The sequence below is a fragment of the Seriola lalandi genome, unplaced genomic scaffold (assembly GCF_002814215.2).
Source record: "Seriola lalandi dorsalis isolate HSWRI2012SDOR001 ecotype SW California unplaced genomic scaffold, Sedor1 jcf7180002054735, whole genome shotgun sequence".
Taxonomy (NCBI): Eukaryota; Metazoa; Chordata; class Actinopteri; order Carangiformes; family Carangidae; genus Seriola; species Seriola lalandi.
In genome coordinates this window covers 369,560-390,501 of record NW_019525288.1, presented here as the reverse complement: position 1 = coordinate 390,501, position 20,942 = coordinate 369,560, and the positions used below count along the sequence as shown (strand labels likewise).

Here is a 20,942-nt window from a genome sequence, read left to right as displayed (position 1 = left end):
GAGATGTTTTCTTATTTATATCCTTTTTTTTTAACTTTATCTGTGTTTTCTTACTTATATTCCCGGCTTCAGCCAGATGAAGCGCTGTTTTGAATACAAGCAAAGGGGTAATATGAGCTTGTCTCTTCAAATTAGTTAAAAGCCTTGTAGTTGCTGTTTGTAACATGCAACTGAAGTCAAGAAATGGCTTTAGGAGTAGATATATGAAGTACAAGGAGCCACAGTAGTTGCTTCCTGAAGATGTTAAAGAACTTTGTAACATTGTTAAGTTAAGCAGTTTATAAATGAAGTTTTATTTATTTTGATTTTAGTTTTGTACTGAACATACATGTTGTAAGTGAACATGTATTTTATTTCAGGAATTTACTGTAATCTTTTATTTACTATTTTCAGTTTCTCTAATCAGAGTAAAATGTGATTGTAATTGTAGAAAGTTAAATATGATTTAAAGTAACTTTTATTTATATTAAGCCTATTGAAGTTGTTGTACAGTCATATTTTAAAAAGTCCAGACAAACTCATGTGTTATACACAAGGCACAAAATAAATATTATCTGTAATATCAGGAACAAGCAACTTACTGTTTTCTCTATACTAAATGTTCCAACACAACTTCTTCTTGGGTCTTGCCAATGTTTTTTCTTTTTTTTCTTTACACTCCTTTTTTGGGAGCACTGAGTAGTGAAAGAGGAGGCTGGTAAATAATTGATCCTTGTAATTAAACACTCCGGCCAGGGATGCTGGGGCTGATTGACGGCCAGATATTAGGCCCTTGTCTCGTAAGGTTGCAAGTTTAGTCTGAGGTTATCAGTGGCCAGAAGAGTCTTTCTCCCTCCCTGCCTCATTACTTTCATGAGTAGAACATTTCATAGTGGAGCGGTGGGTGGGGGTGTGGTGTGAAGACAGTCTGGGACTTCATTAGCCAAATGGGGTGCCTCAGTCTACAGAGCGCCAAATTGTTCAGCCTTGCTGAGCAGACAACCCCTTTGTGGGTGCTTCACCATGCTGTCCTGTAGAGTTGTTTTAGCCCTTTCATCTTACACATTCTTCAGCTTCAGGGTCACATGAACAACAACTTAAACAAATAAAGCAAGCTTTCCTGAGCATCTACCTGAGCAGATGGTGTGTATCATAGTTTAGCTAAAGTAAATCTCACTCCCACCCTCCAAACTATATTTGCTCACCATTCAATTTTGCTACAGTGCTTACAAAGCTGTATCTTACACCTTACAGTAGAGTATATTGTCCAATAAAGCATAAATGCTCCTCTAAAAGTAAATAATTTCCCAAATGTTGCCCTTTATTAATGTTTGATTGACTTTGCCATAACAATGTGGACTGCGTGCTTGTGTGCGTGTGTGTGTGTGTGACAGAGCGAGACAGAGAATATGAGAGAGAGCAAGAGAGAGAGAAACCTTTTTACATCTGAAGCATCCACATAACATCAAATAACAGTGCATGGCACAGGGGTAAACTGGAAAGTGTGCTGGTACAACATCGATTACTGAGAGCTATATTTGCATGTAGATTTAATAACAATTATTGAAACTGTATAAGTCTATGCTCACATGCATCCAATATTGCTAAACGTAGTAAAAATAAACTGGAACCTATTCTCGATGCTGAATTGATACTATTACAGCAGGTTTTATTGCAATATTTACATTTGTTCCTGGTGTGTGAGTGCGTATGCTAATCAGATACAGCTGGATTGAGATGACTCATTCCTGCAACACATCTTCAATTGATGTTTGCGTGAGGTCCAACTGAATTATCTCAGTGGTGTTTCTTTTAAATATATTAATGATAATTATATAACAAAACATTTATCATTTAGTCCAATTACTATTTATCACTGTTATGGTTTAGGTATCATTTAGATTTACTGACTATGGTTTTAATTTATTAATATTTTTCTGATCGGCTCTGGATTTATCAAATGGCTTCATAGTCTCATCGTATGAGACTTATGAATATAAGCTGAAAGCAAAAAACACCTTTATTTTCAGCAGATTTACACTTTTGATTTATCATAAATGCTCAGATATTTTGGTTTTTCTTTTTTGTGAAGTAGCAAAAGAGAAGAAAGCAATTATATTGCCATGTACAAGGTGAATATTTCTACACTTGTTTCTAGCTGAAGTTGATGCCTGAGCATTAACTTGGGCATTTTTATACCTTGCTGCAGTAAATGGTTTGTCATGTTAGACATGCTTCCTCTCTTGCATGAAATTGTGTTTTAACAGCGCTGTCATTTTGCTATATCACTACTTTCTACTGTAAAACCTAGCCACACTTACGATTGTTACCATTAGACTGTCATATTGTAAACACTAAGATGTGTGGTGATAGGATGATGTAGATGAAATAGTATAAAACTAGGTCAATTTAAGCTGAAGGTAATTTAAAGCAGGTGCGATATATGCTTTCTTACTGCTCCTCCTCAGCATATGTTCCTGTATCTAAATGATCTTTATGAAACTGCTGTTGGACCTTTTCTGATAAAAGTCATTTGCACTGACCTTATCTGTGTAACCAACATTATCTATATTCCCAGTAGCATCCAGATGAAGTTCTGTTGTTCTCAGCTGGGGTGCTCCCACTCCTTGCCTACTCCATTTCTTGAATACTTTGGCAGGGAAGAGTGTGTCCGCTTGACACTACATGACACTACTGACCTAAACAAGTAACAGAAGTTTCCTTGCTTCCCGCTCATTGTTCCTACACCATGTCTACCTCCACAGTTAGAGTGACCCCGCTTGGGCTTGTTGATTTTATATACACTCTCAGCATGCAAACACCATTCTTAAAATAATCTCCTAAGTACCTTGGTTCTTGAATACAGTGGGCGCAGTCTTCTCCCATCTCAGGCATTTTAGGGAAAGTCTTTCTGGGGACCATTGCATCAATTGTCACATTAACACCTTTGAGACTTGCCTCATCTTCTTGCCAGCATACCACCCTTATACTTAATGGGTCAAAGTCCAGATGTGCTTTGGCTCACATAACACATTCACCTCTTGCTGATGAGTACCTGAAGAAAATATATGCACACTGACAGCAGTGCTAGATGTAGTAAATTTCACCCTCACCCTATCAGCAACATGATGCTGACATACAGCCCTCACACCAACTTACATACTCTCCAGGCAACCTGAGGCTCCTGAGAATGATCACTACTCCCCAAAGGCTAAAAACACTGATGTTAGAGATTGAAAACATGGAGCTGGCTGATGGTCATTTGTCTGAATTGCACCTCAAAGTGTGACCTTTGTTCCAGCACCTTAAGCTTAGGGTAGGTTGGTAGGTTGGTGGTTGGTTGGTTGGTTGGTTTGACCATATAGACTGTGAGACAATTGACATTGGTCAACAATGAACATTAATACTGTCATAGCCTGGTTGCAGAACTATGAATTGTTGCCCAAATCTTTAATTTGTTGGAGTGAATGGGAACATCATCTTTCTGTGCCAGAGTCAGTAACAGATTCACACAAAAATACCCATAGAAATAACACAAATCAACATTAGTTCGATTCACAAGACATTTGTTATCTGTTCCCAGCAACCACAGCTTCTGTGTTGACTCAAAGTGACATCAATCACTTTAGGGCAAGATAATTCTCCCTCATAAACAGAAAACTGCTAACATGATCACAGTGTCAGAATGGATAATGAAGTGAAACAAAATGGCAATTCTGCCTGATTAATAGACTAATACTATGAGTTTGGCCACCCATTGACATTGAGTCAATCAATAAGGAAAATATAAAACAATACTACGGTATGTCTAGCCTTCTCTGTAGCTTTAACTGCACTGACATGTGCTGCACTCTGTGGCCTCTAAACTACCTCCACCTCTTTTTAACAGGTACTGTAAGTAAAATAACATTGATGGACTGATCATAATCCCAGTCATGGAAAGGCCCAGGGTAACTTAATCAAAAATCAGCTCATAACGCTGCACTCGACGCTTCACTCCGAGCCGACCCCCTCCCCCCAGATCTCCACTGCCCCCACCCCTTTCCCTAGTTCCTTTTATTTTATATTGTATTGTCAACCCAGTCTTCAAACTACTGGAAGCATCTTCTTAAATGCCTCTAGATGTCTTTTCCCTATTACCATGCCTCCCACCACGAGGCCTTCATTTAGGTTGGCTCCTCTTTGCACTCCCTAATGGACTTGGCCCTGTTCTTCTTTTGTCTTCCTTTAGTACCATGAAATTCACCTTCAGGAGAGAAAGCCATCTTTCCTGATGCTTCTTTACATTTTGTGAATATAGTTAGATGATTCCACCCCCTCTCTTCAGTTTCACGTCTGTTTTCTCTTGGGCTTTATATAGTTTGCATTGTTTCCTTGTCGCACTGTATTGACAGTAATGTCACACTTAAGAGAAATCTTTCAGTGCAGGCACCAATGAAGCACGTAATCATTTTGAATAGATCCACCGCATCATATTTGACCTTATTTCTTGTTTCCTGTTAAAACAAAGAAATAGCCTTTTGGCATTTCTGTCACAGTTTGTGCCGTTTCCTACTGGAAGTTAGCAGTCTATATTTTGTATTTTAAAAACTATGATTTGTAACCTTGTGAAAATAACAGCATATGTGGTCAGACAACCAAACTGAAAAGGAGTTTCCATTTTCATTCGAGACAGACCTCTTAAGAAAAAAGACAGCATTGGAAGTTCACACTGCTTTGAACAGCCTATGTTTACATTCAGTGCTAAAGCTAGAGGTAAAGTGACGTACAGGGCAGCAAAATGTTATAGGGAGTTATAGGGCAATATATAGAATTCCTTCAGGAATTGAGACCAGGGTTTGCATCTTCTCACCTACCCAAACTCGTTGGTTTCTTTTAACTGTGAAAGTAATCTTACTTTATTCTAGTAGTTATAATTGCCTAAACTTCGCAATGCTTTATTTTGCCTTATTACGCTTTTCTGGATAAATTCATTGTAATGTGCTTTTATTTATCATGCAGCAAAAAACTCGTAAAAGTCCCCTCCGGACATGTTTTAATACACGGAAACATTAATTTGATTATCATGAACCGCTGTCTTACACAGCTACAGAGCACAAAAGTGAGGCTGTAGTCTTTGCCAATATAAGGATGCATATTGTGGAGCAACTATGCTGAGTATTCAGATTTATCTGTTTTATGGATTAGGTATTTGTCATTTTTCATAAGTTTTTCAGTATTAAATCAGTATTATTAATTTAGTTAGTTAATAGTTGAAGCCAGACATGCCGCTATAATAACATGTCTAAATTGTATCCAGTGTAACTATGTTTTGCCAGATTCAGCACCCTCCTGATGTAAAAATTATTATAATACACATTAACATTAAATACAGACATTGTTATAGTTAAACAAAGATTATATTTAGAATATCTTGCACTAACTGTAAAGTCATTTTTAACAGTCCCCGGACCTTTTGTTGTAATTCTTCATTCTTCATCCTGCAGATTTAACTGATGATGTTACTCACTATAATTTGCTTATTACGGTCTGCATTCAGTTTTATGCGAAAATGAATCTTTCCAGCAGAGAAAATGTAGCTCAGTAAATCTCCAACCTGCAAGACAAAAACAGACAGTTTGGCTGGGGGGGTGGGGGTGGAGAGTGATGACTCATGCACACAGTAGAGGTCCCTCCCTTTCCATTTCTTTCGGTGTCCAATCAGTTCTTCCCCAGCTGTCACTCATTGCCTCCAAATCAGATCCCCACAATGCTTTACTTTCCCCTGTAAATCACTTTATTTGGAAAGGTTTAGAATGCACAAGGTAAATAAAAATGCCATTAACATCATTTTGGTACACTGATGGATGCTCGATAATGTGATTACCTTGCAGTGCAGATGATAATCCCCTGCATACATGATGTTTTGGTCATGCAGTGGCCCCAATTTCAACTTAAACACACAAGAACAAATTTTGTAATGTTTCAGAATAGACTTTAAAGTTGCTACTTGAGCTATGTTTTAATTTTGACAGAAAAGAAGTCTAATAATTCATCAAAACAGATCTCTGAGCAGCTAAATTAACTTCTTTTTTTAAATTCAGTTACTTTTAGATTACTTTTTCAGAATGCAAGCAGCCTATAAAATATGGTAGAAAGACTAATCGTTGTCTTGGATTGCCCACGTACAGTAAATATTGAGTTATTGGCTTATAGTTTCAGAGAAGATACAAGTGCCTGCTATCCCTGTTACTCCAGGGATCTCCTCAGCACCACCATGGTGTAAGAGCCAGTCTCAGGACTCCTTGGAGTGGGTGGATGCTTGACATGGACTTTATGAGCTTTATGTAGAGGAGGACGGGGACTGGGGTTTTCCTCTTTGCAGTCAGATTTTTATTGAAAAACATAACAAATGTAACCGTAGAGCAAAGGCAGAGCTGGTATGAATTATGTGAAAGTGGTGGTGAGAAAAAAAAGAGTATTTAAAGGAAGGAAGGATATGTGAGGGGGTTGAGGACGTTATGGTGTTTGATTTGAGGTGAGTAGAGTGAGGGGAGATTACATTACAGTATTACATGAAGCTTCATATATCAGCATCTGTACATGAAGCATTTAAGATCAGTCCAAAACTGAGCAACACATCATGTAAAGGACGGTGCTCGGCAGGGACTGTTGTTTTTAATGGCACTGGTAGCATCTAGGAAAAACTCAAGGGGCATAGTATATCTTCATGTCCTCCTCCATGCTACAGGGTGAGTAAAAGCAATAGTTTTAAATGCAGTCATTCTAGTAAGACAAATAACCACCCAACCATCCATTAAATTAGGAGTCATTGGGTCTTCTAGCTTGGCACCCTACTTCAACGACTGTGACCCGAACTAGTGATAAGGTGATACAGTATTTAGGTTTCAAATCTCTTGACTGATTGCGCTACTATGCCACTAATATTTTACTTGTTTTCACATCTGGACATTACAATGAGAACAATAATTGTTGTAATCAACTGATAATATAATATTATAGATAAGATAATAAATATTTGTTGTGATAACAATTTTGGCCATAGCACTCTACCATAGTAACACCATCAGGTAGTTCAGGTGTAGAAATGCTGTTTCTACCCACTGACTACATGCGACAAATGTATTTAAATAGTTAAATTCCCATTGGATCTTTGTCAGGTCAAAACGTTTAAAAATGATTACGTCACCCATATACTATATGACTCATAGGCTTTAAGATGTGGCTAACTGTTAAAACCTGCTTAAGGTGACAACACTTCTCCAGTACGTTTGCATCTGCATGTGACGTTCATATAATTGGGCTCACATGGAAATACACCATGTACAGTGTGGTGTATTCCAACAATTGTGTTTTAACATTGGATCTTAATGTCAGTGGTGGTGTTGTACTGGACTACCTTATGTTTCTGATATTCTGTTCCCCTATATGTAAATGGCAAGGACAATAAAATTAGAAACTGCTCTCACTATGATCTAGTATTAAACAGTATTGTTGAATTGCATTAGATTCGAATTGCATTATATTGTTAGGTGTACCTAATAAAGTTGCCACTGAGTGTATGTTTGCTATATATTCACAGCAAAAAATATTAGCAGTGGTATTAGAGGTTTTGTAAAATTAGTTGTATTTGTGTTATTGTATTGTTTAGGGATGAGCATTTAAGGTTCAGTTCGCCCACAACATGACAAAACATATTTCCTTTAGTCGTTTGGAGCCATAGTTTGATGTTCATATGTTTTGCTGCTATTTGTCTCTGAGTTTACTGCTGCCACCCCACTACAATGTTGTGCGCTGTTGTGGTGCTCATTCCCACAGGGCCCCGCCTGTTTGAGCTACGCAAAATGATGTATTCACACCTACAGGAAAAAAAAAAATTTGTCACCAGTTTACCTAACCTGAGGGACAATGTTGAGTCTCCTCTGACAGCTCCCACATCCCTCGCTGTCCCAGGATCAGCACCTTGGACAGCGATCATTGCACATTTACAGTACGTACAAAATGGTAAAAATGATCCACCTGAGGTGAAAGCTGGAAGATCTATTGATAATATTTTTTCAGATTATTTACATTTTCACTTCTCCCTAGAGTGATTGTCATCCTGTAGCCTCCAGACAGATGTTAACCTGCCCCTGCTGGAAAAACAGAAGCACTAATTGAAAAAAAATAGTTATGTAGGGCTCAATGATAAATATTGGTTTGATTTCCCGACTACTCAAGTATGTCACTTTCTCCCTGTGAGAGCTAGCTTTGCTTGAATACCATTAAAATACATCTTTTCTATTTTTTTTTCATATTTGCAAGATGTTTAAAGGAGTAGATTTGGCATTTCTTGCCTTTTGTTCAAGCATCCACTGCTGCCAGCTGGTCAATTTAAATTCAGTTTATGGCGGTTTCAGCTCCTGGTTATTTTTCCTCCTCCCATGCACCAGCAAATATGCAGCATAATCATGTCATGCACTCATACTCAGGTAGAACATTCATGATTATTACAGTAAATAAAGAGACAATGTGTTTGTGTTTGTTAACGGTAAACTGTGGGTGGCCTGTGAATTTGCATTGCAGTGCTTTCTGACAGGGAGTGAGTTGGTACAAGTGTCTTATTGAAGTATCTGCACTTCTCGGTTCTTTCTCTCTTGGATTTTTGTCAAACATGGACTTCTAGTTACACAGATCTGTGTTCTTTCTCACTTCTTCATCAGACCTCCAGCTACACTTTCCTCTACCCTAACACAACCTTTATCCTGTACTGCTAGAGATGCCTTTTGGTGGAAAATAACAGACTCAGTGGAGGAGATCTCTCCATTCTTTACCTCTGCCCCTGTAATTTTTGTATAGCAGGAAATGTTATGTTATGCTTTACATTGTGTTTTGTCCTGTTTGATATCCAACATGCAGGTGTTTACAATCGCACTGTGTGCTTTGTCTTATAACCATGCAGGAACTGTAAAAAAGCAGTTGACATATGACATACCATAGGTACTTGGTGCAGTCTATGTAGACCTAAACTATATTTTACTTATGCACTTTTTTTACACTATTGATTTATTTGTTTCCTCAGATACAGTTAGTAAGCTGAATCTTTATGAATCTTTCCTGAATTTCTATGCCAGTATGAAAGTTATGCTGCTAGGGGTCTCTCAGTAAAAACAATAACAAAACACACCGTTTGGTTACATCGTGAGGTAGCGAGGGATCATAGGAGTTTTTATCTTCACCACCATTTCTGTCTGTCTGCAGTTTCACATTAAAAGTCAGTATTTCACCGGTGCTGACATGGAACATCAGGAAAGGGCTGGGAACTGAGGCTGCTTACATTTGTCTCGATTGTTTCCCCGGACCTTATGATTTGGAGAGGATCCTCTTCTCCATAACAAACGGACCATGGTTTTAAAACTGGTAAACGAATAAAGCAGTTTCACTTTAAATATCAGTGATTGACCGACACACTACGGACATGGGACATCTCGGAGGGGCTGGGAGCTGAGCTGTCTAACATTTGCATGGCCTTTTTCTCTGATAACTTAAGATCCAGACGTCCGATGACTAAAATCCTTAATTCGGTTAAAGTTGAAAAAGACCATGGTGTAAAAAGTGTATCTTAAAAAAGTGGCTTAAAACTGTATTAGAAGTTTTGAGCCTCTGGCAGGCAACCAGAAGCAAATATTAAGAAATGGACCTTTACCATGATTAAAATCACGCATTTCTCTAGGTTTCAGAATTGCTGGAACCATTTCTGTTAATGTAAGTATACAACTCAAAAAATATATAACATAGGTCTAGTCATTTTTAGACATTTTCATATGGAAAAGTTACATCTTATTACTTTAAAGCAAGGGTTACACCAGGAGGAACTTATCCACTTATCCTTGCCTGTGTGTTTCATAACAGCCCAGATTGTGCCTGAAATTTGCTATATATGGTGTGAGGACACACCATGACAAACAGACTCTCCGGCTTCCTGAAATTGTTTAGATAGTTATTGCTACACTGAGAACTCCACACATCTGTAGACCAATAGCCTATGTTCTGTTGCAGCCAATCCAAAAGGGATGTCTCTACAAAAAAGGACAAATCACTGGCTAAAAAGTATAACCAAGACTGGCTAGTCAGTATCTGTGACTCCAACAACAAATTTACCAACAATGAAAGCCAGTGAGGAAACTCCAGCATTTCACAGTTGAAGATTTTTATTTTTTATTTTTTTTAGAAGTTATGTACATCAAAACTTTAATACTGGGCATTACTCAGTGATGCTGTTTTTTGCAGCATACTGTATACACTGTCCCAACGGATATGGCTATGCAGTAAGTGATACACATTTACTCTTCTCTGTTAGTCTCTGACTCTTCAGCTGCTTTCTTTCCAAGTCACTTTTTCCTCAGGGGAAGATGCTCGACTTGCAGTTGCAGCTTGCTGTTGCTTCCTTTACGAAATCATGACAGCAGTGTTTTGTGATTGATCAGATTGAGATTAGCGCTGATTAATCAAAAATGAAATGGTGAAAGCTATGACGGTCTCATGTGATTTTTTTTTTTTAATTATTATTATTAGTTCTAACTGTTGCATTTTATTCAGAGCTCAATAGTTAAAAAAAATTGGCAGGACAAAATAAGAAATTTTAAGACATCCTTTTGGGTCTTGTATGTTCTTGTTGAATGAATCATTAATTGCAATAGTTAAGTGGGAACTTCTCAGAAACATGTGTGAACAGGTCAGTAAGATTATATAGTAGCCCTGTATGTAGCATCATGCCCCAATTTGATTTTGTTTGATCTCCAGAAGCGTTAACCTTTGTCAGCCTTGTTATACCTGTGAGCACATGTTACCAGGTGTGTTTCTGGCAAAACAAACAGAGTGAATCAGTGCAGTGCAGGTAACAGTGCAGTGACTGACAGTGATAAAAAACATACATAAACATAGCAATGATCTTTTTCCTCTAATCTCATTAAATGTGCAATAGGCAACATCTTAAAAAGGAGTTTTAAAAAAAAAAAAAAGACACAAAAAGTTCAATAACTACATAACTTGTAGGATGACTTAAGTCAGGTTTCAATGGCATTTAATCAGATCATTGCCCCTCAACCCCTTTAAAAGCGGCAGATAGTTTCTTAAGAGCCATGAGGACATGCAACAAGTGTGATAAATCATATATATATTACAGCCTTATATGTGTAGCTCTGACTCATGACTATATTCAAATGAGTAAAAAAATAATCCTAACCTCAAAATATTTCAAAACAATTGAGGAAATTGATATTTATCTTCTGCCAGCTCTTTTGATTTTTCACCTGACTTTCTTTTTGCTTAGCACCAGCACACTTTTAATCATATGTCACCTGCAAGATAACATTGACCAAATTTAGAATTTGTCCCTTGGGGAGCATGAATATCAGCACCAAATTTCATGGCAATTATCCATTCATGACCAACTGCGGTCCAAAGTGTTGGACCAACAGGAGGACAGAGGGGACTGGCTGACAGACGAATGGACATTGCATACGTACAGCCACATGCTTTTCTGTGGTTGGAGTTTTTAGTCTCATTGTATCAGTTTTTAAACCCTAAATCCTAAAAGCAAGTCTGAGGAAAAAAACTTTTCCTGATTGGTACGCATTCATCTTCTAGGAGAAGTAGAAATGACCTACATCAGACATACTTCAGACGGGTGTTTTTGGAGGCAAATGAGTGAATGCTGTTGTTACGCGTGTAGACGTGTCTTGTCCAACCTAGGCCAAATACCTCCTCAAGTGCCTTTATTCAAACTCGTGCCAAAAGAGTGCAAACAGCACTGAATAGATGAGGAATGAAAGTATTTGTCGTAACTCTGCAGCATTCCTTTGACAAAAGAGAGATTAGTTTAACATACAGAGAGGCATTTGGAAGGTGCCCTCTGGCAAAGAGTTTTGTCAACATTTTTGTGCTCCTGTATCACTTGTTCACTCACTTATTCACTCACTCTCTCTTGCTCTCAGACACACAGGTAGTGTGTTTAGTACACTTTATATTTAGGCTGCGTGCATCTCAGACATCACTGATCACCATCAACATAATCTCTTGACAGAGTAATTGCGGGAAGCTTTCATGCCTTTTGAGTTTGTCTGCTCTCACTGGCCATCTGTTTCGTGCACCCCCACCTCCACCTTCTATCTGCAGGACCAATGCACACACCTATTACATTTGTTTAAATAAAGTAGAGAGAGGAGAAACTCATTTACACCCTTTTTAATGTAAAGATGTAGAGAAACAGACCAAAGGTGTAATAAGGTGGTTCAGGCATAAGCTTGTTGGGGAAAAAGTACATGTATTGTAAGATAATCATGAAATAATAATATAATTTGAGCATAGCAGCAGTTTTAAGTGTGAGATTTCATATCCACAGCCAAATCCACAAAGGCGATGGCCACGTGTGTACACACTTCACTACTCTCTGCAGTCGATAAAACATGTCATTCCCATAATCACAACCTCCACCTTCATCTGTTCATAACAGGCTCTCATGCTGTTAAACTGCCAAATTCGTGCGCACTTGTATCTCGCCATGAACTTTGTGTGACAGAGAAAGAAATGCAAACCGGTTACCTCCACTCTTGCCATGGCAACGGACGCGACAAGAAAAGCGATCCTGTACCTGTGTATCTGTCTCCCTAATGGTCTGTGTGTTAGTGTAACAAGATCTGTAAAAACTCCCCTCAATGACATTTTAGATCCCCCACTGTAACTGACCTGGGCTGGGGAGTCACAAGTAGGATTTAGGTGAGTACTCAGACTTCACTCAGGTTCCTGTTCCCCTTTTCCTAATAAATTCAACCATAAGAAGACTTGAGATGAGGCCTCTTTTTCCATATGGCCAGGATATTATTTACTGTTATATGAGCTGTATTATGTTTGCAAAATCTCATTCATGCAAAAATTATGCTTGTCCCACATCATACATGTTTGTGAAATCTTTCTAAACAGATGCTCTTACCCATGTTTTTGATGTAGCATATCAAATGAGATTCTATAATGTATTTACCTTTTTCCTTTAAGGAAGAAAAGCTCTCATTAAGAATGCTGTTGGGTGAGTGCTGAAGTGTCCTGCATTATAGCACCTTGCAGCTTCACTGTTGGACTGCACCACTTGGACCACTCCTAACTCTCCTATTCCCTCTGCTGGGAAAGGCAGATATTACACACTCTAAACAGAGTACAAAACATAAGACTACAGTAATTACTTTTATTTTAAGTATCATCTCTGCATTAAGAGACTGAGATGACCCACGTTGCGTTCTGGCTTAATTCCAGTCTGCTGCTTTCTCTGGGAAGGCCTGGTCTAGGTGAGAGCCTCGCTATCACCCCTCTGTATGAAATATCAATGTGAATGACTCACTCCCAAGTTTGGTGTCAATCATCATCGCAAATGCCAAACCCATTATCACAAAATCTTTTCAAGAAGTTGTTTTGTCCATCTGGTGGCAGAAGTAGCAGGCTTTTTGAAAAAGAGGAAAGATTTTCACCGCAGCATTCAAAGCTTTTGAAGAAGCTTGTTTTCCCTCAGGGTGAGAGAACTAGATTTTCAATTTACCTTATAAATGACCTTGTAAACACAAACACCAATTCTCAATTTTGGGTTGCATGCACTTAATTTTTAGCTTAGTTTATCTGGTGTGTGTATGTGTGTGTGAGTGAGTGAAAGGGGTGGAACTAGTTTTAAACGTCATACAGATGGATAGTGACTGTGCTCAGTGCAGCAGTGATACAAATGTGAATAAATATACAATATTTATATTTCTAACCAACCACCTCTAAGAATATTGAGCATCTGCTTGCAGCCTGTGCTGTCATTTGCACCAGAGCAATAAATAGGCTTTACCTTTGTTCTTTTAGCCAAAGCTTCCTCAAGATGTGACAAAAGATTGTTGTGACAAGTGTCGCACACTCCAGTAGAGGACCAGTTTGTCTCCTGGTTGCTTGTGTCGACTGTTTCAATAAAAGCCAGCCTACTTTGTTGTTTGTGTTTGTGTTTTCGTTTTCCTTTTTTGTATTGAATAGCACAACAGGCAAGTTCATTATGCGTGTGACTCATCCCACTAGCCCACACCCCCTCCCCATCTGCTGCTGTGCGCTGGAAAGGAGAGGGAACCGCCATTGATCACTTCTTCCCTCACACATGCACGCACACACCCCACCTTCAACGTCACTATCGATCGACAGGTTTAATGTTTTTGTGGGGAATAGCTGGCATTTCCTTTTGTGTCATTTTACATCTGTTCCCTACCATTTGCTGACATTATAATAAATCACAGAGCAGAAATATAAAAAATAAAAAGTAAAGCATGATCCAGCCAGTTATTCAAACAATCTCAGACTGTTCAGTCAGTGCAGGGCTGGGATTTTTTTTTTTTTTTTTTTTTTTTTTTTTTGTAGCAGTGGCAGTCAAGAAATATAAAAGGAAAAATGTCTGGACAAGAGATGTTTTCTGCTTTGCAAGTCTTATGCCATGGATACAGCTGAGTTAACAGCTACCTGACTAACATTGACATTTCCTTGATAAAACATTTTCCACTCCTTGCCCCTCATGATATGATTAATAAATTGTGTTTCACAGCTAAGTGCTTGCACACTGTAACACTGACATGCACATATGAGAATATCCTGATGTAGATACTTACACATTTTTAAAAAAAAAAGTTACTTGAGGAGATATCCAATGGCATTGTTACATTTGTTTTAGGATATATTAACAAAATGTTTTCTGGAGCAATCAATGGCTCATAACGCTCACAGTTTTCTCAATAAGGAAGTAAAAAGCAAATATTGTCCAATTATATAATTACCTTTTAATTTCCGTTTTGAAAAATATGACGCTCACAGTGCTTGTCCAAAGTCACTTTAGCCAAATGCAGAAACATCCACCATCAAAACCACAACCACATGAAAGGACCAGCAGTGCAGAAACATTGTTATTTTTCATATGGAAATTCATTAGATTCTTAGATTCATAGATTATTTGTTTTTATCTTTCTGACCTAACAGCTCTCCCACGGCACCTTACATTTTATCTTTTATTTTTCAGACTGAGAGGATGGGTTATTGGCACAGTTAGTAGTACCATTGTTATCACGGTGTCACAGTGTGTGTTATAGTTGTATTTTTAGAAGACTACAAGACAAGACAGGACTTTTTAATAATGAAAAAATAAGGTGATTAGGCGCATTTTCATACACTGCTTGTCTAATACTTGTCTTTCTGGTTGACAGTATAAGGGAAGGCTTTGTAAGGTACATGAATACCTAGCTAGCTATACATGCATATATATGATGTGTGTGTATATATACAGTATATATGTATGAATGTGTTTATGTATATATATATATATATGACATATACACACACAGCACCAGTCAAAGGTTTGGACACACTTTCTGATTCACTGCATATTTTATCAAAGACTTGCTACTTTTTTTTGTTTGTGGCATTTTTAGGTGAAAATGAGTGTGTCCCTCCGAAAGCATAAGAGTTGACAGATAGCGTATGATAGTTTACAGGCAGCATATTATAATGGTTTCACGCTCCACTTGAAATGAAGAGCACCTCCACTAAAACTGAGTGATTTAACTGTTTAGAGCATGAATTCACAATTAAATTGATCATGAGATGAGAGTCATCCGGATCTGTAGATTCAGCTCAGTAGGTGATCGATTAATCAATCATATAATTATCACTTTGACATAATTGATCAGAGTAACACATTGCAATATCAGCATGAAAGTTTTAATTTGTAGGAAAGGTTGAGATTAATACCTAAGTCCAGATTGAATTATAATCAAATTAGAGTTATGAAAACGGAGTCAACCAAAGATCAGCAAAGTCGTTGGCCATAAAACCAAAACAATGAGCTGAAGAGGTTAAAATGCTCCGTAGAGCTGAGAGGAACTGCAGACATGGGTGTCAGTTCTCTGTGGGTACAACTGGCACCTTTCACATTACACATAGTCATTTGATTCACTGTTCAAATAAAAAATATTAACTACAACAGCTTCAATTGATTTGAAATATCAATCCTGAAATAAAAAAATGTTTAATCTTGGAGAAGGTTGAAGCTGTGTCAATCTTGAGACCCCAGTCTTTATTTCTGTGGTGTTTTGGTTACTGAAGGGGAGAATAAATGATGGTTTAGTTGGCATATAGGAACACTGCTGTGGGACTTCAAAATAAGTCAAAGAAAATAGTCGACATTGGCCAGAACTTGCAAGACATCATAGGTAACTTAAGGTATGATTAAACAAATGCCCTGTCACCTGGTTTTAGTGGATTTTTCCATATGAAATGTTCCCACAATAAATGTTCAATCTGTCACAGCCTTTTCAAATGCGAAGGGCAGAAAATGACAATATAAAAAGAACTTGTAGAGGATTTTTAACCTTAATGTTTTCCTTTCATGCAGGATTTCAAGCCATATATATAATATGTTGATTAAAAATTTACATTGTATAGTGAGCTAAAAAATCTGTTTTATTATCACTCCAGATATGAATTTCATGTTTCATAGTTTTAGCTTAGAAACAATTGGCAAGGCACCTTGGAAGGAAAACTGAAATCAAACAACATTTATTCTTGAATTATGAGCATTACACTTCCATTCTTCAAGTACAAAGACAACCTTCTCTATCAGTTCAGTTTATAAGGACGAAGTCTACCTTAAACGTATTAGCCTATCCGCAGTTTTAAATTAATTTCAGCTTTTTCAGATTGAAAAAAAAAAAGTGATTTTAAAATGACGCTTGTCAGACTTGTCAAATGAAGAACAGACATTCTGATGATATGATGATGATGAATCATGTATAGTTCTGTTGTGAGACAAACGTGTTGTTTTCTTGCTTTCTCGCATGTAGGTGGTCCTGGACATGACATTTGGAGGTGGTGGTCATACCAAGGCGATACTGAATATGGTTCCTGAAGTTACAGTCCTGGCCTTAGACCGAGATCCTACAGCAATTTCTCTGGCCGAGCGGTTAGCCAAGGACCACTCGTAAGTGATTTATTGAAAAAGATCATCTAAACCAAAACACAATTTAAAGCTACAATCCGTCTAGACAAATGTTTATTCTATATCATGGTTAATGTTTAACCATAAGTTTTTATTGTCACAGTTGACAGCTTGACCATTTTGAGCAGTGTTGTGTTTGTGGTCATTATGTCTTAAAACATACTGAAGGTGTGATATAGTATTGCACTTCTCCCTGTGTTTCTCACTTCTTGCCTGAGCCCGATCAAATACTGCTCGCCAAGATACAGCCCCTGAGTTTCGCCGTCCAATCAAATCCATTCCTCCTTCTTAACTTAAAGCTTTTCTCCCCCCACGCAAAGCTGGTGGGCTCTGCATGTCATTTGTCAGAGTAAGGGCCCACGCCTGCAGTGTGAGGGAGATGCTGCCTCCCACGGAGGATCTATAAGACGTGAGGGGGGGGGCGGGAAGTAGAGAGAAGCCCAGAGAAGTTAAAAAGTGGAGAGAAAGAGAGAGAGAAAAAAAAAGAAAACATGAGCGTGAGAGAACAGGGAGACACGAGGACACAATGCCAGGGTGAGAGGGAGTATGTGTGTGCATGAGCAAGGCGCAGGAGGATGAAAATGAGATGTTCCTAAGACCATGGCGTGGGAAGGAATCCTTTTACGTAGATTCTGGGGAAACCTCTCTCAAGGGAATCTGCCAGAGAAATGTGCCTGTGAGCAGGGAATGACAATTAAGAGAGAGAGAGAATGAGAACACTGTATTCTGTCAGCAGCAATATACCCCAGCTATAAACTCTTCCACGCCTACTCGTGATGCAAGTTGAGAGAAGCTAGAGAAATCTAGCAATTAACCAATATTATTGGAAGCCTGAGTAAAAGACCCTGGCATCCTACGCAGTGCATCCACACAACAGGGTTAGAGGATTTTCTCTCTCCTCTGTACTCCCATGTCTGGAGGAAACTATAACCTCAGTGCAAACTGTTGAGTTTCAATATCTCAATACAATTTGAATTAGCTTTTAGTGTCCATTATATTTAAAAACATTAGCTAATAAAAGTAACCCTACATTCCCTGAATGATATTCACATCATATTCACGTATTCATGTCTTCAATGGGATTTGTCTCCTGCATGTTGAGCTTTGCTATTCTCTGTTTTTTTTTTTACCATTCTTGTTGTTGCTATGACGTCCCCAGGCTTGAAGCACTGCAGCAGTTGTGCCCACAATAAATGTTATAAATCAGAAAAGGCACCAAGTGTTATTGAAAAGTCAAGTCAGGCAAACATTGGATTTACATGTGTGCATGTGGGGGTCACACACGCTGATATAATATGAGATATCATATCAGCTGCTTGTATGCATTATGGACTGCATTGGTTTCAAATTAAATAACATTGGCAATCACATCAGAATAGTAGCGTCTGAAAATTTTGGCACATGAAGTCAAGTTATAATTTACCTCTACACATACGTTCTCTGTCTTCATTTGGCTCATTTAAGAGTGTTTTAATAGTAGTCTGTCTATCCTAAGGCTAATACTCATGGACAACAATAGTGAGGTAAACTGTGGAAATACAATGTTCATATTACAAAGTAATTCACCAGGAATGTGCTCCTGCCTATATATGACACATAGTGCCTCGCCAAATAAAGTTAACCATGGTTCAACTTTTTCTCAGGATGACCCTGCATTGTTTCGGCCAGAGTGCTCTGTGTTGGTACCCCCTGCTGCGTCAACAGACTGGGTCTATTCAAATGATTGAGGGGCCTGCGTGTTGTCATGCAGGACTGAAGTTCATTTGAACGCAGCCTAAAACCCGCTGTTATGTCCCGTGTAGGCGGGACCGAGGCACAACATGAGAACAACCCAATGTTTCCCAAGTCCCAAGGAGCCACCAAAACACCACGCTGGTAGTTACTGACTGTGGTATTTATTTACAATGTGTTTTTCAAAGAACAGAGAGTGAGCTTCTAACCTTGGGTGGACACAACACAAACAAAACAACAAACAAAGAAATGTATCTGAAAGTAATACACCTGGGTAACCTATTCAAATACATTTCTATGGTCTATTTACTTGACTGTTTAAAAAAGGCCACGTATGACCACAGGGTACCCCATGAAAAGAAATCTGTGTGGCTAAAGTTGCAAGGGCAAAACTTGGACGATGACATACAAGTAGTAAAAGTGCGAGAGGAGTCGACTGTTACTTGCATCAACACAACTACCCCATGAAGGGCCAAACAAGGTCTGTGTTTTTCACTGTATGTGTGTGGCAGTGAGAGGAAGACGATATTATTTTAGCAATATCAAAAAGCTGTTTAACAATACCACTACAGCTAGAAAAATATAAGTAGGCAATAATCACATTATAATAATCATAATATCAATTCACAATTATTTATTATCATTATCATCATTATCATTATTTTTCTTATTATTATTCCTATTGTTACGCATACTTGCTTCTATTGTTCAGTACAACACACAAGACAACCAGTCTGTCAGTTCTAACCAGCTGATTAATAACCTCAATCAATCAATCACACATAATAGACAACATCCAGGGAAGTGTCGATTTCCATATTTAGAAACGTTCCTCATCTGTGGCACAACATTTCCTAACTGTTCGGAAACAAGGTTTTGAACCAGGAAATGAAGATAAAATTCAGGTGGAGAAACAGCAGGGAAGCATTTAACAGTTATCGATGACTTTTCTAGGTGGCAAGGCCACCAATGAGAAAGCAGCCATTTAGTTATGAATTCACAATTTTCCTGTAGCTTTAATAGTAAATAAATAAGTAACAGGGAGTTTTTTATAACCTGTCTTAGGTCAACTGAGGTAGCGCAAATTTTAATTTTGAACCAAATGCATTATAAAGACGAGCCTGTGTGTGTTTGTTCTGTGTTTGTAGCCTCTTTCTTTTTTTCTTTTTTTTCTTCACTGGACTGTAGATATTTTCATCACTGCTCCCCTGCTGAAAGCAATCAATCAGCATCTTGTCTTAGGCTTCAGTGACGCAGGTAAAGGAACTGAGCAGGTCAACACATGGGAATATTTCAGGCCTGATATGTGAAGAGGCAGCATCGTGTTGAATGAGCATGCACTCAAACTGAGGCTACTGTGAAGGTTCTTGATGTCCTCACTGAGTGTACTCCTATTCCAGATGGACAAGAACAAGTGAATTCAAGGACATATTTAGTGAGGGAATGGTTTGTGAGGAAATACTAAGGTGTAGATGAATATTATGTTTTGTGCAAAAATATATGAAAATATTGACAAAACAATCTTTGGATTATGGTTGAAAGCTCCAAGAATTTCCAGTAAGTGAGCTGGTGCTTTGCATTTTTTGTCAAAATGTCTTAATTGTCTTATGAGGACACCCAGACTGTAAATTAGTGTGTTCATAACACCTTATAATTTAATTTGTAAAGTGCTTTGGCAGGTTCAAAGGAGCCTTTAGTTTCAAAAAGACTGTTGGAAATTTTGTGCACCATTAAATAGCCACAATTTAATCATTGTTAGATATCCTGCCTTTTGCAGGGTACTGCAGAACAACAGATCATTTTTTTTGTCATTGTCAGAGTGCATAAGAGTGCCTATTGAAAAAGAAAACCTATATACAAATTAAGGAAATATAGACAGATTTAGCACAATATGACAGAAGTGTTGTAATTTTTTGTTATCTTCATGGATTACTGAATTGTGCTAATTTGTAGAACAAACATGAAAATATCTTGAACATGATTTAAAAGATCTCTTACAGTGTGTTACGACAGGATGCAAGGGAAATTTAGAGGCGGCACAACGACACACAAAGTGGAATGCCAAGACACAATTACACGCAAATTTCCTGCAACTTGATTCAAAGACGCGACAAATTTGTTCATCAGTTTCTTTTTTTAAAGTATATTTTTTTGGGCTTTTATGCCTTTAATGGACAGCACAGTGGAGAGTGACAGGAAA

General features: G+C 38.1%; 1 protein-coding gene across 2 annotated transcripts in view; it reads left to right on the top strand.

Annotated features, from left to right (window-relative positions):
* mettl15 (methyltransferase 15, mitochondrial 12S rRNA N4-cytidine) overlaps positions 1-20,942 on the top strand; it is a 47,013-nt gene that overhangs the window by 9,246 nt on the left and 16,825 nt on the right. For both annotated transcript variants that reach the window (XM_023424406.2, XM_023424405.2), the window contains exon 3: positions 16,857-16,993. In XM_023424406.2, the coding sequence (XP_023280174.1) occupies positions 16,857-16,993 (137 nt within the window). The remainder of the gene's footprint in view (positions 1-16,856; positions 16,994-20,942) is intronic.